The 15,389-nt window shown below is 39.5% G+C and overlaps 1 protein-coding gene and 1 long non-coding RNA gene across 3 annotated transcripts in view; one reads left to right on the top strand and one right to left on the bottom strand.

Moving 5' to 3' along the window:
- Nucleotides 1-2,559: 2,559 nt before the first annotated feature.
- Nucleotides 2,560-5,808, bottom strand: LOC129206692 (uncharacterized). 2 transcript variants are annotated; one of them, XR_008577261.1, is made up of 3 exons: nt 5,749-5,808; nt 5,272-5,512; nt 2,560-3,303 (listed from the first exon to the last, which is right to left on the bottom strand). It is a non-coding gene; the product is annotated as an uncharacterized LOC129206692 (long non-coding RNA). The 2 variants fall into 2 exon arrangements; XR_008577262.1 differs by having other exon boundaries at nt 5,272-5,460.
- A 239-nt stretch (nt 5,809-6,047) lies between these two features.
- Nucleotides 6,048-15,389, top strand: part of CEP128 (centrosomal protein 128) — a 133,277-nt gene continuing 123,935 nt past the window's right edge. Inside the window, exons 1-3 of the mRNA XM_054826374.1 lie at nt 6,048-6,085; nt 11,060-11,220; nt 12,643-12,729. Coding sequence (XP_054682349.1) covers nt 11,074-11,220; nt 12,643-12,729 — 234 coding nt within the window. The 5' untranslated portion in view covers nt 6,048-6,085; nt 11,060-11,073. The remainder of the gene's footprint in view (nt 6,086-11,059; nt 11,221-12,642; nt 12,730-15,389) is intronic.

Raw genomic sequence — 15,389 nt, 5'->3', positions numbered from 1 at the left:
TGTTTCTATTTCAGTATCTGAAATAATTTTTGGTCTGTCAGAAAAAAATTACATTAGACACGCTGCTTTGACACAGCACCACTCACCAGAACAAGTGTTTGAACAGCTATTCTAGGTTCTTGTCTATTTAACCAATTTATCTTTGACTTCAAGAACAGGTAGTTATGGAGTTTTATGGTTATGGGATCTTAAGGAACTCTTGTGCTTCTCCTTTTGTATTATTTCATTAAAAAAGCATGAAAAAGCTCGAAAATTGAAATACTCAGTTGTCTGAAGACTAAATAGGAGGTACTGCTGTGTAAAGCCTTGTAAAGCCTGAGGTCGTCAATTCTAAGAGTGCTCAGAGAGAACAGTAAGATGAAACTATCTCTCGGACTTAGGCAATTAGTTAAGGTAAGAACTATGAAAGCTGTTTTCAGGCAGGTATGTTTGCATCCAGAAAGGACTACAGAATCACAGAGTCACAGAATTGTTGAGATTGGAAGGGACCACTGGAGATCTTCTGTCCCAAGCCTCTGATCAAGCAGGGTCAGTTGGAGCCAGTTGCCCAAGACTGTGTCCAGATGGCTTTTGACTGTTTCCAAGGATGGAGACTCCATAACCTCTTTGTGCGACTTGTGCCAGTGCTCAGTCACCCTCACAATTAAAATTTTCTTGTGTTCAGACAGAAGTTCCTGTTCAGTTTGTGCCCATTGCCACTTGTCCTGTCACTGGACACAATCTTCTTTACACCTTCCCTTCGGTGGCCCTCAGCATGTTAGTAGCTCCTTCAGCATGTGTGGGTGCATCCCACCAGGACCCATGGACTTATGTATGTTCAGTTTATTTAAGTATTCTCTAAACTGATCCTTTTCCACCAAGGGTAAATCTTCCTTTCTTCAGACTTTCCCCTAGGCTTTTCTTGCTCCAGACTTTCCCCCTGGACTCTGAGGCTTTGGATTCCGAAAGGCCCCTCTTGCAAGCAAAGACTGAGGCAAAGGTGGCATTCAGTACCTCAGATTTTTGCATGTCCTCTGTCACCAGAGCCCCTGCTCCCATTTAGCAGTGGGCCCACATTTTTCCCAGTCTTCCTGTTGCTAATTATGCACTTGGAGAAGTCCTTCTTATTGCCATTGATATCCTTTGCCAGACTGGGGCACAGAATAGAAGATAGCTTCTTTATTTACAAGACCTTTTCTTCCTGCCTGCATTTATCCTAAAAAAGCTCTCAGGTTTTTTTCCACAGGCTTATGTTGCCTGGACCTTTTCATCTAAAGTCAGCTTTCTAGTCATCTTTGTCCAATTTCATTCTGCTCTGTCTGCATCTCTTGCATAGGCACCTATGTTCAGAAATAACACCCAGCAAAAACTTATCTGCCCTCGTAATTCAGACTTCAGACAGATCTTGCACTTTTCTTTGACTTGGGTCATGACAGGTACCTGCTTTGATATGGAGACCAGCAATGTTTAATAGAGGAGCTTGACTGTTTATTACAACAATCATAAATCAAAACTGGCTCACCGATTTAGGTGACAATTCATCTAGCCCACAGTGTGCATCTACGATACCTGCTCATAAAAGAACTCATTTTCTGATCCCAGTAAATGATGAATCTTTAAGCCAATTACGTATTTATTTAGGGTTGTCTTTTCTTTTTGGTAGCATTCTGAAAGAAATATCTAAACAACCTCCTGAAAGCTACAAGAATAATGGCTTGTCATGGATGACAAATAGTGTAGCATAAAAAGATACCATTAGTGACAAATTCAAGAATTTAAAATTTTCAATTTAAACCTAAACCCAAAAATTATTAAAAAAATGTTACAGTCCTTCCAGATTTTCCACCCTTAAGGTTTGTGTCCTCAGGCTCCCTATACATTTATTTATATGTATAGTAATGTAAAGGTTCATAATAATTTCATAATAACAAAAAAAGTTTCCTTTAACAAAAACCAAAACGATCTTTTTTACATGTATGAGTCAAGGGGCACAATAGTATTAATCAAGCAGCACTAGCCTTAAGTAGTAAGACCATGGTGGCCTCTCTAAATGCAAGCATTGTCAAGTGATTGTCTCAACACAGCACTTTAGATAACAGAATGCTGGGATATGTATTTTTGATTTCATATAACATCAAAGTGTTCTGTGCTTGTAAAATTAAACAACTTCTTTAGAAGTCTGCCTAGTATAGTAATTTATTATGCATAGTTAAATCATTGATTTCTCATGCACACTCATTCCAAACTGAAGAGATGTTCTATAGCAATCCTATGCACTTACATTTAACATCCTTATGACAAAAGTAAACAACAATAAAATCATCACAGTACTGTTCAGCCTCAAAAAAGAGCATTACAGAAATATGAAAGTACTTGTTAAAAATGCTAAAAGGGGCAGACAAAGGAGTCACCTTGCATGCCTCATGGTGAATCTTTAAGGACACCAAACTACAAGTGCATATCTAGTAAATAAGGCTTCGGGAAGGGCTTAAGAAAGCCAGCATTGTTAACACTAGGATAAGGTCAGTTATTAAAAGGAAAAAATCATCCTTCAAAAAGTTAATGTCACAGATTAGGGTAGAACACAAAGTTTTCTTTCAAAAGCTAGCAGGCTAAATGTAAAATACAGTAAAACAAGCTTAAAAGCAGTTGAGCAACAACTCGTGAAAAAAAAAAACCTAATAATCACTTTTCAAATGCAACAAAACAAGGAATGCTGTCAGAGCCTATAAGACTGGTAGATGAATTAGCATATAAAAGGAGTATGTAGAGGAGATACAGCCAAAACCCCAAACTGAATGATATTTTGTTTCCATGCTTATTATAGAAGAGCTCGGAGAGATTCTCAGACTGATATTTCTTTGTGGACAGATAAATTCAACTTGAGAAAAATAACCAGTCAAAAATCTTATTTACTAGCAGAACTGTGGTGTACTTCTCAATTAACACCCTTTTTGTACCAGAGGACTAATTAATATTATGTTAATGTTTAACAGAGTTTCTAAGGAAAATAATGGAATTTCAGATTCAGAGAATACAGATTACAGAATCCAGAACACAGAATAACAGAATCAAAGAATATAGTTTCGGCTCTGACAATTGTAGTGAGCACATTAGTAGAAATCATAATAAAGAATAAAATTAATGTATCTATGTATAAATAAGATCTTTGGAGGAAGAGTCAACACAGCTTTTTTGAGTGTGAGTTATTCCTCATATGTTTTGGAAGTCTTCTGAAGCCTTCAACAGAACTTTAGATAGTTTACTTCAATTTTCAATCAGCCTTTAGCACAGCCTCAGCAAAGGCCCTTAAATTATGCAGCCCTAGAGAAGAAAGAAAGCACTTTTTCATACATCCAGAAGTAAACTTCCAGAAATCATTGCCAGGAGGTTGGGGAGGTAGACAGGACTATACAAATTTAGGGGCTACAGGCATGGAAACACATATCAAAAGAAATATTCCTCTCACCCATGTCCTCTGACGTGACAAACATGGATGCTGGAAGAAACTACAGAGAGGGTTAGATCACAGAAAGTAGCCAGGTTCATGTGCTCTAATTGGCATCTCCTGCTGTCACTGCTGAACACAGTATGCTGGACCAAACAGACCAGCAGGGTATTTTTTGTGTTCCTATTTGGAGATGGTGACAAATACATGCATGCAAATCTTAGCCCTCTCCCTACTCTAAAGAATGGTGCAGCAAAAAATCCCTAATGCATCCATCTAGTTTGGAAATCAACATGCACAGGTACAAGGAACAGACTTTACTGAGCTGACAGTTCCTCACACTGGTAAATTAGCAACCCTCCTCAATACCCCTATCACACTTACCTGTTCCCTCTCTCATTCCTTGAATTTTGAAGAGAACAGAAGACATGAGAGGTTTGTGCCAAATATGTTGTGCAAAAACAACAGTGAGCTTCAAGCAGTTTGTTGCCTTACATTGGTGTTCACTGAATCAACTGAGTCTGAAAACATCACTGGCCTGCTGCTTTCTGCTCTGTTGGGAGTGGTGGGATCTTGATGGTTCGAATCTTTTTCAGCAAAGATTTACACAGTCTAGGAGTCTTGGCATACATGCCTGCTTACATGTTCTCTGTAACAGTCTTTTGTATTTCATTTTTTATACCAAGCAAGCCTCAGCTTGATGAGGATGGTAAAACTATGTATTAGTCAGTGGCATAAGCCTTATTTCATATGCATCTGTGAAAAAGTTCCAATGTTTGTGGTAACGCTTGCAGCTAACAGTGTAGTTGTGTGCAAAAATAGCTGTCTGAAGCACTGCAAGCATCTGCTTCCTTCTGTTACATTAGACTAATAAATACATAGATAGCAAGTGCTGTTTTCAGACTAGCTACTTTCACAATTGATATATGCATGGTTAGCATGGGCTTTAGGACCAGTGGTTGTGCCCAGTTTGGCAATCATCTCAGGCATTGGCATCAGCTTCCACTGGAACATGGTGGTGATAGAAAGGCAAATGTGCTCACACTCAGCATAGATGCAAATACACTTCCATATAGGCATTAGCCACATCCAGGACACGCTCCTTATACCTCCATCCCCTCTGTGATAGCCTGAGAGAGTCTACTAGGACAGGAAAAGAAATCTGCTCATGGATGAATTCTGGGAGTCTATGGGGGAGCAAGCCCACTGCCAGGTACAAAACTGGGAGGAGAGGAAATCCCTCAGAGAGCTCAGGAAGATTCAGGGCCTGTCTCCCAGAGACCAGCATAAGGAGCCTTATGAGATGACACTGACCAGAAGCCCTGACCCTCACTCTGCATTTACAACTGCTAGCACAACCTGACCATGCTGCAGTTTGCAGAGGAAAGGCCAGGGCAATGGTCATGCACTGGAAGCCAGGGAAGACATTTCTTTGCTAATTATTCACTAATGCTTCAGCTCACAGTGAAGTAAATGGTATTACGTTCCTGTTCTGTCTCTCACCTGCCTTCAGCTCAGATGAGGATAATGCCTCTTGAGCATGACTACAAATCAAAGCCACAGTAGCACGGGCCACCATCCATTGCCTGGGCTGTTGGTTGATGCTGCTAGCGTGGGGGGCCCTAACTCACTCCTGAAGTGTGTTGCAATCATATGGCATGCAAGCATACCTGCTGCATTAGAGACTTGTGAGTGAGTAAATGAAAGAGTCTTGCAGGATAGGAATGAAGGTACGCAGTATGGATCATCAGCCATGCTTTATTACTGTGCTCAAAGGCCCTGGAGTGGATCCCAGAGGCAATACAGACATACTTGTATTAAAAAACCCAACCCACTGTGTTTACCTTAGGCTTGAGTCCTCACCTACAGGTGATTTGCAGCAAAATATTCCAGTGATTATAGGACTATTGCAAGTTCTGCCCAAGTTTCAGAGGCCCAGGCAATGTCTCCTGTGATCACTCACAGCACTCTTTATCCCTTTCCTCTCTTCAAGGCCAGTCAGTGTAGCAGTCCGTAATATGTGGTCAGTTTCACTGCACACAAGGGTATTACCGTTACAACATTTGTGAATAGGGAGATGCTTGGCTTAAAGAAACAAGAAAAATTCAAGAGATAGGAATGGAGAAATCACCCTTGTAAGAAACAATTGTTTCAAGTAGCTCACGCACTCCTCTTCCCAGCTGATCAGCCAGTTGCCCAGTCTCCTCATAAACAGAATATACACACTTGCTTTGCCAGGGCGACAGCTTTTGTTTCTGCTCTTCATGTTTATTTAGCTGTAGTGTCTGTAAACAAAATGTGTGTATTTTGTAAAGGTTTACCTTTTAAAAACTTCTATAAGGACCAGTGTTCGTGAGCGACTTCCCGCCACCGCCCATACACCACAGCCTCTGAGGGACCAACGGATTCCCCGCAGGGCGGGGCCTGACCTTCCGTTGCCGCTCTTGCCGGCGCGCGCGACTTGGCGTAGTCGGCGTCCCTATCGCAAAGTCTCCCGGGAGTTGAAGTCTTCCACGCGGTCTTCCCCGTGGCCAGCCTGTCGCTCGTGGACTACCTGTCCCATAGAGCCTTGCGGGGGGGGCCTGGCGCCCGGAAGGCGGCTCCGGCAGCCGGTGGCAGGGCGGCTAGTTCAAGTTGCCATAGCGGCGAGGTGAGGAGGTGCGTGGGGTTGTTGGGCGTGCCCGGGAAAGCGGTCGGCTTCGCCTCGGGGAGGGGGCCGTCCCCCCACAGCTGCTGTGCGGTGAGGGCTGGGGGCGCGGGAACGGCAGAGTCCGGGGGCTGCGGCCAGAGTGGCGTGCGGGAAGGGGCTTCGCTGCCGCTCGGAGCTGCCCAGGCGCGGAGCGCCGCGGGAGAGCGGGCGCTGAGGTGAGTGGCGCCGGGCGGCACGGCCGCCGGGAGCTGCGGCGGGAGGAGCGGGGTGCGGCGGCCGCGGGGTTACTCGTGAGCCGCGGTGCTCGCGGGCCTGGCGGATGCCCGGCCGTCGGCGTGCCCGGTGCCGTTCTGGGGTTGTCCCGCTGCCCCCGGGGCTTTCGTGGTCCTGTCCCGGGCAAAAGATCCAGGAGGCCGGAGGCTCTCAGAGGTGAGGTCAGGTGTTAGCAAAGTTCGATACGTGCACGACGGGAGGAGGATTTGCAGAGAGAGTTAGCTGAGCTTAACTTGTGAACAGTATGAAGGAACCGGTTTGTGTCGTGGTGCTGAAGAGTGCTGGGAACAATAAAGTGTGGTACTAGTGCCTGAGAGCACGATGGTGAAATGTCACCACGTTGGATCACCTGCCTGGCTTTTTGAAATTTTCTCCTGGCTCAATTAGAAGCGTCGAAGGAAAGGGCCTTTCGGGTGTCAATGTTATTCCATTCTGGAATGGCTATCGAATTTTTCTGTTGTGCTCAGTCTTAATATAAGGCTTCAAACATGTCTTTAGCACTAGGTTACCTAGTGATACATTAGTCTGCTTGGAGCTAAACAAATTACAACACCTGAGAAGAAATCGGGTATTGTATACAAAGTTCATCTTTTGCTTACTTGAGCTAGAGAAATTGCTGTTGAGACTGTCAGCTGTACTTCAGGTTTGCTTTACCCTGCAGATGTCTTAACAAGAGAGTCTTCAGTGAAACTGAAATGCCCTATTTTTTACAGGGAAGGAAAATACTGAGCGTTGATGTTGTTCCTCAGTGCAAGAAAGCTTATAATCCGTTTGGGTAGCCTAAAAAACAGTAAAAGACAAATGATTCTCACTGTCAAGTAGGTTGTATCATGATGTGATGAAATCAATCTAGGTTTTTGGAAAAAGTGATAGTAGGCTTTTTTTTTTTGTTTAAATTGCATGCAGAATATTTGTACAAATTTCTACCTCATGATTTATTTTTTTTAAATCTAAAACGAAACTTCTGTGATTTCTTTAAAAATGAGGATGCTGCTTTATATGAAACAAAACTTCAACTTAAAAGTACTTATGGTTCCTCTTAGGTTGCTCATGAGAACAAAGAGGAATGCTACTTAACCATAAATAGAAATTTTCTTCAGACAAAATGTCGTCCTGTGTCTAGCATTTTCTTTTAGGTTTACCTTGTTTACTAGCCTGTCTTCAGTGCTTTGGCCAGTAAGTATCTTAATGAGCCTGGTTTTGGACAGCTGAAAGCAAACCCATTAATCTTTTCTGCTGTAAATCTTAATTTCTCTCTTGTTTTCTCCAGCGTCATAGCTTTTCAGTAGTTGGGGCTCTTATGGTTGAAACACTTTCAAAATGATGTTTTCATCAATAACTGATATTTTTCATTAATTTTTATCAGTGCCTGTCTCTTTTCTGACATTACAAGTTACCATACTTGTCTAACTAGAGGTACGTGTAGGGCCATGGGCCCACTCTCAAAAGAGTTTCAGAAACTTTTTAAGAATTTACTTCCCATCAGCTGAGATGTAATAACTAACCTTTGGAATTCTGCTGGCTTATGCCATTTCATCTGGAAATGAGTTAAAACACTTTGTATCATTTGAATGTTCTTACATGTCTCATTGTTCTTAATTTGTCTGTCTACTCAGGTATCCTTAAAAAGCCCTCTTTCACTAATGTGATATTGATAATGTAAGTGATGTTGGTTTTGGGTCCCCAGCTTCTAGAAAGAAATGTGATATGGTGGAATTAAGACTTAAGCTAATCTTTCACTTGGAGCTGTTCAACTTACAGACAAGCTATGTGAATTGCATAATGTAACGTTAGTTTTCTAGCTCTTATGGGATACTTCTGTGCAGTATTCTACAAACAGAGTAAATCCAAAATATGCTTTTCTGCCCAGTTTGGGAGGAAAAGAGAACTTGCTTCCTTTGAAACTGTGAGTGGAGTTCTGAAGAATCTAAGTTGCTAAAACGTTTACTATGACTTTGTAGTTGAGATGATATATGACAGATACAGACCTTCAAGCATTTGCTATGATCATTAAAATTAAATGTGTTGTGACTGTAAGAATAAGAGTCAGGCAAACTATGCTGGTACATAGGTCCCTGAGTAGATAAAGACTAGATTACTGAGTTTCTGATCCCCAGTAAGGCTGATCTTGTGCTTAATTCTTAGTATGGCCATTAATAGTGTCTCCCCTTTACTTGGTGTCTTTAAGATATTTTCACAAAACTGAAAACCTTTGTTAAGCTTGGAGGAAATTGATCACTGAATCAGTTGCTTATTGGGTTTTGAGTGATTGTGCTGCTTGTCATGCTTGGTAAAATCAGAAAGAGATGTTTTAGCCCAGAGAAGTGACACTGCAGTTACAGAGGGAATTAAAATTACTCTAAAATGGGTGGTGCCAAACTTGTTTGAGAGAAGTCTCATTTCGTGCTTCTCGGTGATACCTGTGGTCTGCGTGCTGGAATGTGGATCTTGCTGATGTCTGTATGAGGTTTTAGTAAAGATCAAGGGGAAAATACAGCTTGATGTAGTAAGGTGCAGGACAGAGTTAATTGTTTGTGGGTTTTTTTTGTACTGAATTATGGTGAAAATGAACATCATCTCATGTTGTTATTTCTACTGGTGTTTTATTTCTTTTATTTTTCTCTGTATTTGAAAATATCCCATATTTCCTGTTTCCCAGTGCTCAGTGTTTATGCTTTCTCAACCTCGTTTAGACTTCATTTCAGCTGACTAGAGAGAGAGGCACTGGAACAGTGAATTCTGATACTGGTAGTAAAAATGTGCTTTAGTGAGGTAAGGGGATGGAAGATGAGATAAATTCATCACAGCAGGAAATGTAAGGAATATTGGTGTACTTGAGCACAGACTGAGTACATTGATTTACTCTCCTTTCATGTTTCTATTCAAGTCTGGGGGACACAAATTTACAACCTTTTAAAGAATAAATATAAGGCTCTGGAAAAACATCAAGTTGCCTCTATATATAAATACAATATAAGAATTGAATCTCATCCATGGTTTCTTTAGGAAGTTTCAGCTCTAATGGATAGAAGACTGTCACCTTTACTGTGACTTTTTTTGTGTTGACTACAGGACCAAAGGAAGTTCAAGAGTTTGCCAATCTATTTTTTCTTCCCCAGAGTAGGCCTAGACTGTCTCTTCCAACAGATGCTGTTAACACAGATCTTATGGTGGTGATTCTGTGACCTTTAGGCAAACTGCTGCAATGTGTAATAGTTTAAGAAAAAAATTTCTATCTAACCTGCCTTTTGAGAGTTGTCATTTCAATTAGTTACTGTGTGACTTTACTATACTAGTCATAGCTGTCTGCAGCTTTTAATAATTTCTTTTCCCGTGTCTGATCATTGTTATCCTATTTTCCTTCCTCTACCTTGCCATTCTCAAGACTCAGCAATCCCCCTTCTTTCTTCACAAGCCGTGTTTCTTCTGCCTCAAGTAATTTTTTAATTCTAGTCGAGTGATTTGCCCCCCCCCAGCACCAACATAGTAATCTGAGTTATGTTGAATTAACATTGGAAAAATAAATAATATTTCATAATTTACAAAATTACCCTTATTTTTACATCTTGGATAGTGCTAGGTTTTTCTTTCTAGAGCATAACATTGTTGATGCATATTCAACTTAAAATACTAAAGCTCTTGAACAGCCTTTTTTTTTCTCCCTCTTTCTCATACCAATTTCTCTTTTCCTTGCTGTATTTCTCCAGTTGGAAAAACAGTGTCAGCTGTGAACTTAATAAATATATTATATTACATTATCAGGTCATTTAATGAAAATATATAGTGGATTTACTCTAGATTCTCACTTGATACCTCTCTCCAATTTGATACTTATGTTAATTGCTCTATGAATTCTGATACTGACCCAGTTTTGCTTCCATTTTAGGAAAGCTTAATTTTGTTCATGTTTCTTTAGCTTACTCTTGTGAATATCATGTGTGTCCAAGGTTTTAAAAGAAAAAAAAAGTGACCTCTACTGCTTCTTCCCTGTTTAACAAACTTAGTTACTCATTACTGGATCATTTGATTTAATATAAATGGATGGATTGCATTATTTTTTTTTGAGAACAGATTTTTTGTTGGAAACTTAAATTGTCTATTTTAATTTTTTCCACGTATTTAAGTTGATTAGTCTATAACTTCTTGGCCACAGTTTTCTTTCCTTTAAGACACTGCATTTGCCTTCTTCCATAATATCTCCAGTTCTCCTTGAGTCATTAAGATACCGGTTCTTAGACTTACTTCAGACGGTTAGTTATTTGGGGTTATTTGTCTTAGTTGGCCCTGGCCAATCTGAATCCATCTTAACAAGTAGCATGAGGCAAAGGGGAATGGCTCTGCAGACCAGAACGATTGATAAAGCCACGACGTCTCCACTGTATGTTTTGGGGGGAGAATTTGCTTTGGGCTATGGTCTTATCCTGGGTACTGAATGCTTAGAAGTAGTGAGAGCGCATATTTTGATTTAGTTGTCTCCTAATGGGCTCTGCCTCTTGCATCTTGGCACTGCTTCATGGTATGAACAAACATCATAACTGAGGAAGAGTTGGAAGATCTCCTTCAAAAGTACATCCTGCTGACCTGAACCAGAAAGGCTAATGTAAATGTAGTCCAAGTCGAAGTTACGTTGTGAATATTGTGGAAGTCAGAGACTGTTTGGTTACAATCAGGGTTTAACATTCACTACTTTTTCTGGTCTTCCTGCCTAGGTTTCAAGATACTAATGGCAGATTCATCCAGTGATTCAGACAACTTTCTTAGGGGTCGAATAGGAAGACGGCCACCGTTGAGAGCATCCCACAACAGAGCTCGGAACTACGGTGCTGAAGAAGTTACAGAGAAGATCCATACTTTAGCAAGCACTTTACAGGTTGTTTACAAAATACGGTTTTAAAGTATTGATAGAGTCTGCATTTCTGTAACATGGGGTCAAATTGTCACTTCTGAAGTTGTGGAAAATATTGTACTGATGGGAAACATTGCTTTCTGTGCAAACCAAAAAGGTTTTGGGATATTGATCCTATTGCTTTTGAGCTGAAAGTATGTGGGTTGTTACACTTTTATAGAGCCGTTATTTCAGACAGTAATAGAATGTTGTTAGAAACAATGATGTGTTTGGTAATACTGTTTATAAAGTTACCAACTGAATAATGGCAAATAAACTTTGTCAGATTCTCACAAGAGGCATTAAATTTTGTAGCAAAAAGTTCCAGCCCTATCTTTGTTGCCTTGTACTGTGTAAAATTTCCCAGTTCCTGATAAATATGTAAATATGTAGGTAGTCAATTCCCTCATGATAGAGCTTACAATTCAAATATTTTGTAGATATGGAACGGCACAGTGAGAAGCAGTATTTGTAAACTTGTAAGAGATCCATACCTGAGAAGGAAAAAGTGTTCTAATTCCTGTTTCTTCAGTGGAGGCAGCAGAGGATATCTCTGAATCTGTTTTGCAAGTGGGAGGAGACATTTAGCTATCTTGACACCATTTACTGCTTGAGAAGTCATTCCCACTCTTCTCTAGCTGACAGTTCTGAATACCTATACTGAGTGGGCTTATGTATTATCACCTGTGTTGAAGTATTGTGTGGCTGGCAATGTTGTGTGGGTTTTTTTCTTTTTTGTTTTAAATATGTGAGAAAAGAAAAATCTATTTAGAATGCTGAATTTAAACTTCAAAACTTCTTAGCTGGAAAACAGTCATCAAGCTAGAAGAGAGATGTAATCTGACTTTTTTTTTTAAAGGGACTCTTTGGTATTGTCCTGTTTCTGTCAAATCTCTTTCTAGCTGCTTTTCTGTAATTCTGATTTTAAGCTAATTGCTTTTTGTGGACTGCTTTTCAGCAGATCTGCCATCTGATCCAGTTCGTCATCTGGTCAGAGAGTGCGCATGCAGAAACCTTACCTTATGTGTTGATCTTCAGAAATTTGTTATTTCTCAGTTAACATTACCTGCCTGTAAAACAGAATTAAGCTAAGATCTTTGGGTTAAAAAGGTTTTTCTAGAGTGGCTGAAACTTATAAAACTTTGTATTTGAAGCTGAGGCCTTACTGTTGTACTGTAAATGATAGCATGGGGTTTTGTTTGCGTTGTTTTTTTTTTCTCCTTCCCTTTAGCCATGCTCTACATCTTCAGATTCTGGTTACTTGAATAGGATTTTGAATGCTTAGATCCTTTAAAGAGCACTTACGTTATCAATTTACTCTTATAAACCAAGAACAATAAAGACAGCAGTAATGTATGATTAGGGGACGTTTCTGTTTTGACTTTTCTTCCTCAAACTTTTTTTAAGGATACCAACAGAAATCTAAGACATGTTGACCGTTTGCTAGGACAATACAGAGAATACAACAAGGAGCAAACTGAAGCAATAGCAACTGTGAGCAACTTTCAGTTTATCTTAACTTCTTAAATCTTTTCTGCTAATAGCATTCATAGCTGAAAACCTGCTAGTAATGGACAGAATATATCAAGAGTTAAGTAGATGTGAACAGAAACTTTTTGTATTTATTTGAGCAATCTAAATCAAGCTATAGTAATATGTTATAAAATGAAATTCTGGCAGGTTTTGCAGCTTCGTTACTTTTCTGGTTTATAAGCACCAAATAGATTGTTATGTAATGATACTATGCCAAGTACAAGGTGCATAGCTGAAATAGAGTATTAGGGAACATATTTCTTTTGCATGAATAAGTGATAAGATAAAAGCTGAATTACAGCAGGGAATGAGATTGTGATCATACTGGTGTAGGTTTTTTTCCTGTCATTCTACAACAGCTTCTGAATCTGTTGACCAGCTTTCTGTAAATTGCAGAAGGGGTGAAGCTCTCATAAATATCAAGCTTCTACAAGTTTGAAACCGGGTGTCTAGACAAAGTAAAACAAATCAGTGCTGGCAGGGCAAGAGAGTTTTATAACTTGGTTACAAACAAACTGCAGCAGGTGCTGCCTTGAAACAGATACACATGAGATGTAGGAATATTTTGTATGTGAGGGTAGAGAGAAAGAGAGAAAAAGCAAATATGTAGCAAAGAAGGCTTGCTTTCTTCAGACAGCTTGCTTTCTAAATCAGTATGCGCAAGCTCTGCATGGAAGTAACAGTAAGCCTCTGTTAGGGAAAGGAAAGGTGAACCTTTAGAAATTGATGTTTTGTGGACTGTCAAATAAAGATGTGACAGAAGTAACATATTATATGCCTCTATTTTGTTTCTTCTGTTTGAATGCCGTTTGTGTCTTTATAAGGTCTGCTTAGGTATTTGTGGAATTTCTAGTGGGCATTGGAACCATTTAAGGATGTCTGTTTTTAACAAATGCTGATACTAAATGTAGTTCAACATGGTTATTCTGGAAAGATTTTCTATTAGGAAACATCAAGGTGAGTGAGACATCACTCAAATTTAGTTTTGACTTAGTCCGTTCTTCTTAGTCATGCTAGGTAGCTTTTCATTACAGCTCAAGTAGGGGAGAAATCTACAGAGACTCTAACGATCTCCTGCTTGAGCTTTAAATAATAGAATAAAATCAGTCTTATTAGTAAAGATGTTTCTCTGAGTTCCTGTTCCCTTTCTGAAGCGAAAGTTTCTACTTGCATAAAATAGACATATGTATTTGTTATGTGGGAAGAAGCATCTGAGAACTGGAAGCAGTGAATCTGTTTTCCTTCTATAATAAATATTTAAAAAAAAAACGAATAAATTTCTCATTTGGATGGTGATGTGTTGTGGTTTTTGTGGGTTTTTTTTTCCACAATGATAGTCGGTCAAGCAGTTCAACCATATTAGACAAGATTGTTTATCTAAGAATATTTTGCATCAAATGGGATATATGTTTAGGTTCTGTCAGTTATGCTGAATATTGTAATATCTGACTCTTGAATTCTTGGTGATCTTTTCCTTAAAAAGACTTTCATCAGACCATTGTATTGCATATTTGCATTTATGAATTGGTGACTGTTGGGCTGCTGAGGAGCTATTTTCCATTCTGATTTATAAATCAGTCTCACTACACCACTTAGAGGTGCCCGGTGTCTGCTTGTCAATGACTGCAAACCCTGCTATGTAACTTACAGGATCAGGAAGGTTTGCTGCTCAGAACTTTATTTCATTGTTGCTATTGTTGATTCTCTAGTGGTGGGAACATTGTACTCTTCATATGTGCTCTGTTTCAGAGCAATGTTATTCTCCTCCTGGCTTCGCTCTTGGTCTGTGATTTTGTTATGTCCCTGGAGGACAAGAACAGCAGAGAAAAGGTTCTGTTCTGCTCTTTGGGTGGGGAGGAGGAGGAGAGAGGGAGGAGAGAGTATTTTGGGCTGTTTTGGTTTTTTTGCGGGTTTTTTTCCTCATGTGAGGCTTTTGAGAGGTTTAAAAGTAGTTAGCCTTTGAGAGAGATCTGTTGTGGGTTTTTTAATTTTATTTTTTCTGATGCACTGATGTTTGTCTCAAAAAAGAAATGGGAGAGGACTGAAAGGTTAGGCAGTGTTTGGGTTTAAAACGGCTTATAGATGAGGTATTGAGGAATGAAATCGTGATTGGTAAATGCTAAGGATATTCTATTCAAATTTGTGGTTTTTAATATCTCTCTTCTACTCTCACTAGCGGCTCTTCATTCTTTTAAGAATTGTTTTTTAAGAGAACACAAATACCTTAAAATATAACAATATTGATAATGTAAATTATAACTCAAAATTTTTAAACAATTTTTTGGCCGTTGTTCTGTCCTAAAGAAACAGACTGAAGAGTAAGGTTGTTAAAAAATTCAGCACTCTGGTTTCATGTAGAAAGGATGAAAAGGAGTGCTGTAAAGCTAAAGCATGCAAACTGAGCACTTATCTTGCATCTTTAATAGGGCAATAAAAACTCTGAATTAAGCTAAGTCTTTGACAGAGTCAAGTTAGATTTGAAAACTGAGTTATTGCTGTTTGTTCTTTGATCCTGTGGCATTTTCATGATTTTTTTTTTAAGTTTTAGCCTTTTGAATACAAAAGTGATCTTTTGTTGTATACATGCATTGTCATATCTTTTTCCCCAAGTAGCCTCTGTC

The sequence above is a fragment of the Grus americana genome, chromosome 5 (assembly GCF_028858705.1).
Source record: "Grus americana isolate bGruAme1 chromosome 5, bGruAme1.mat, whole genome shotgun sequence".
Taxonomy (NCBI): domain Eukaryota; kingdom Metazoa; phylum Chordata; class Aves; order Gruiformes; family Gruidae; genus Grus; species Grus americana.
This window is presented reverse-complemented; position numbering and strand designations above follow the sequence as displayed.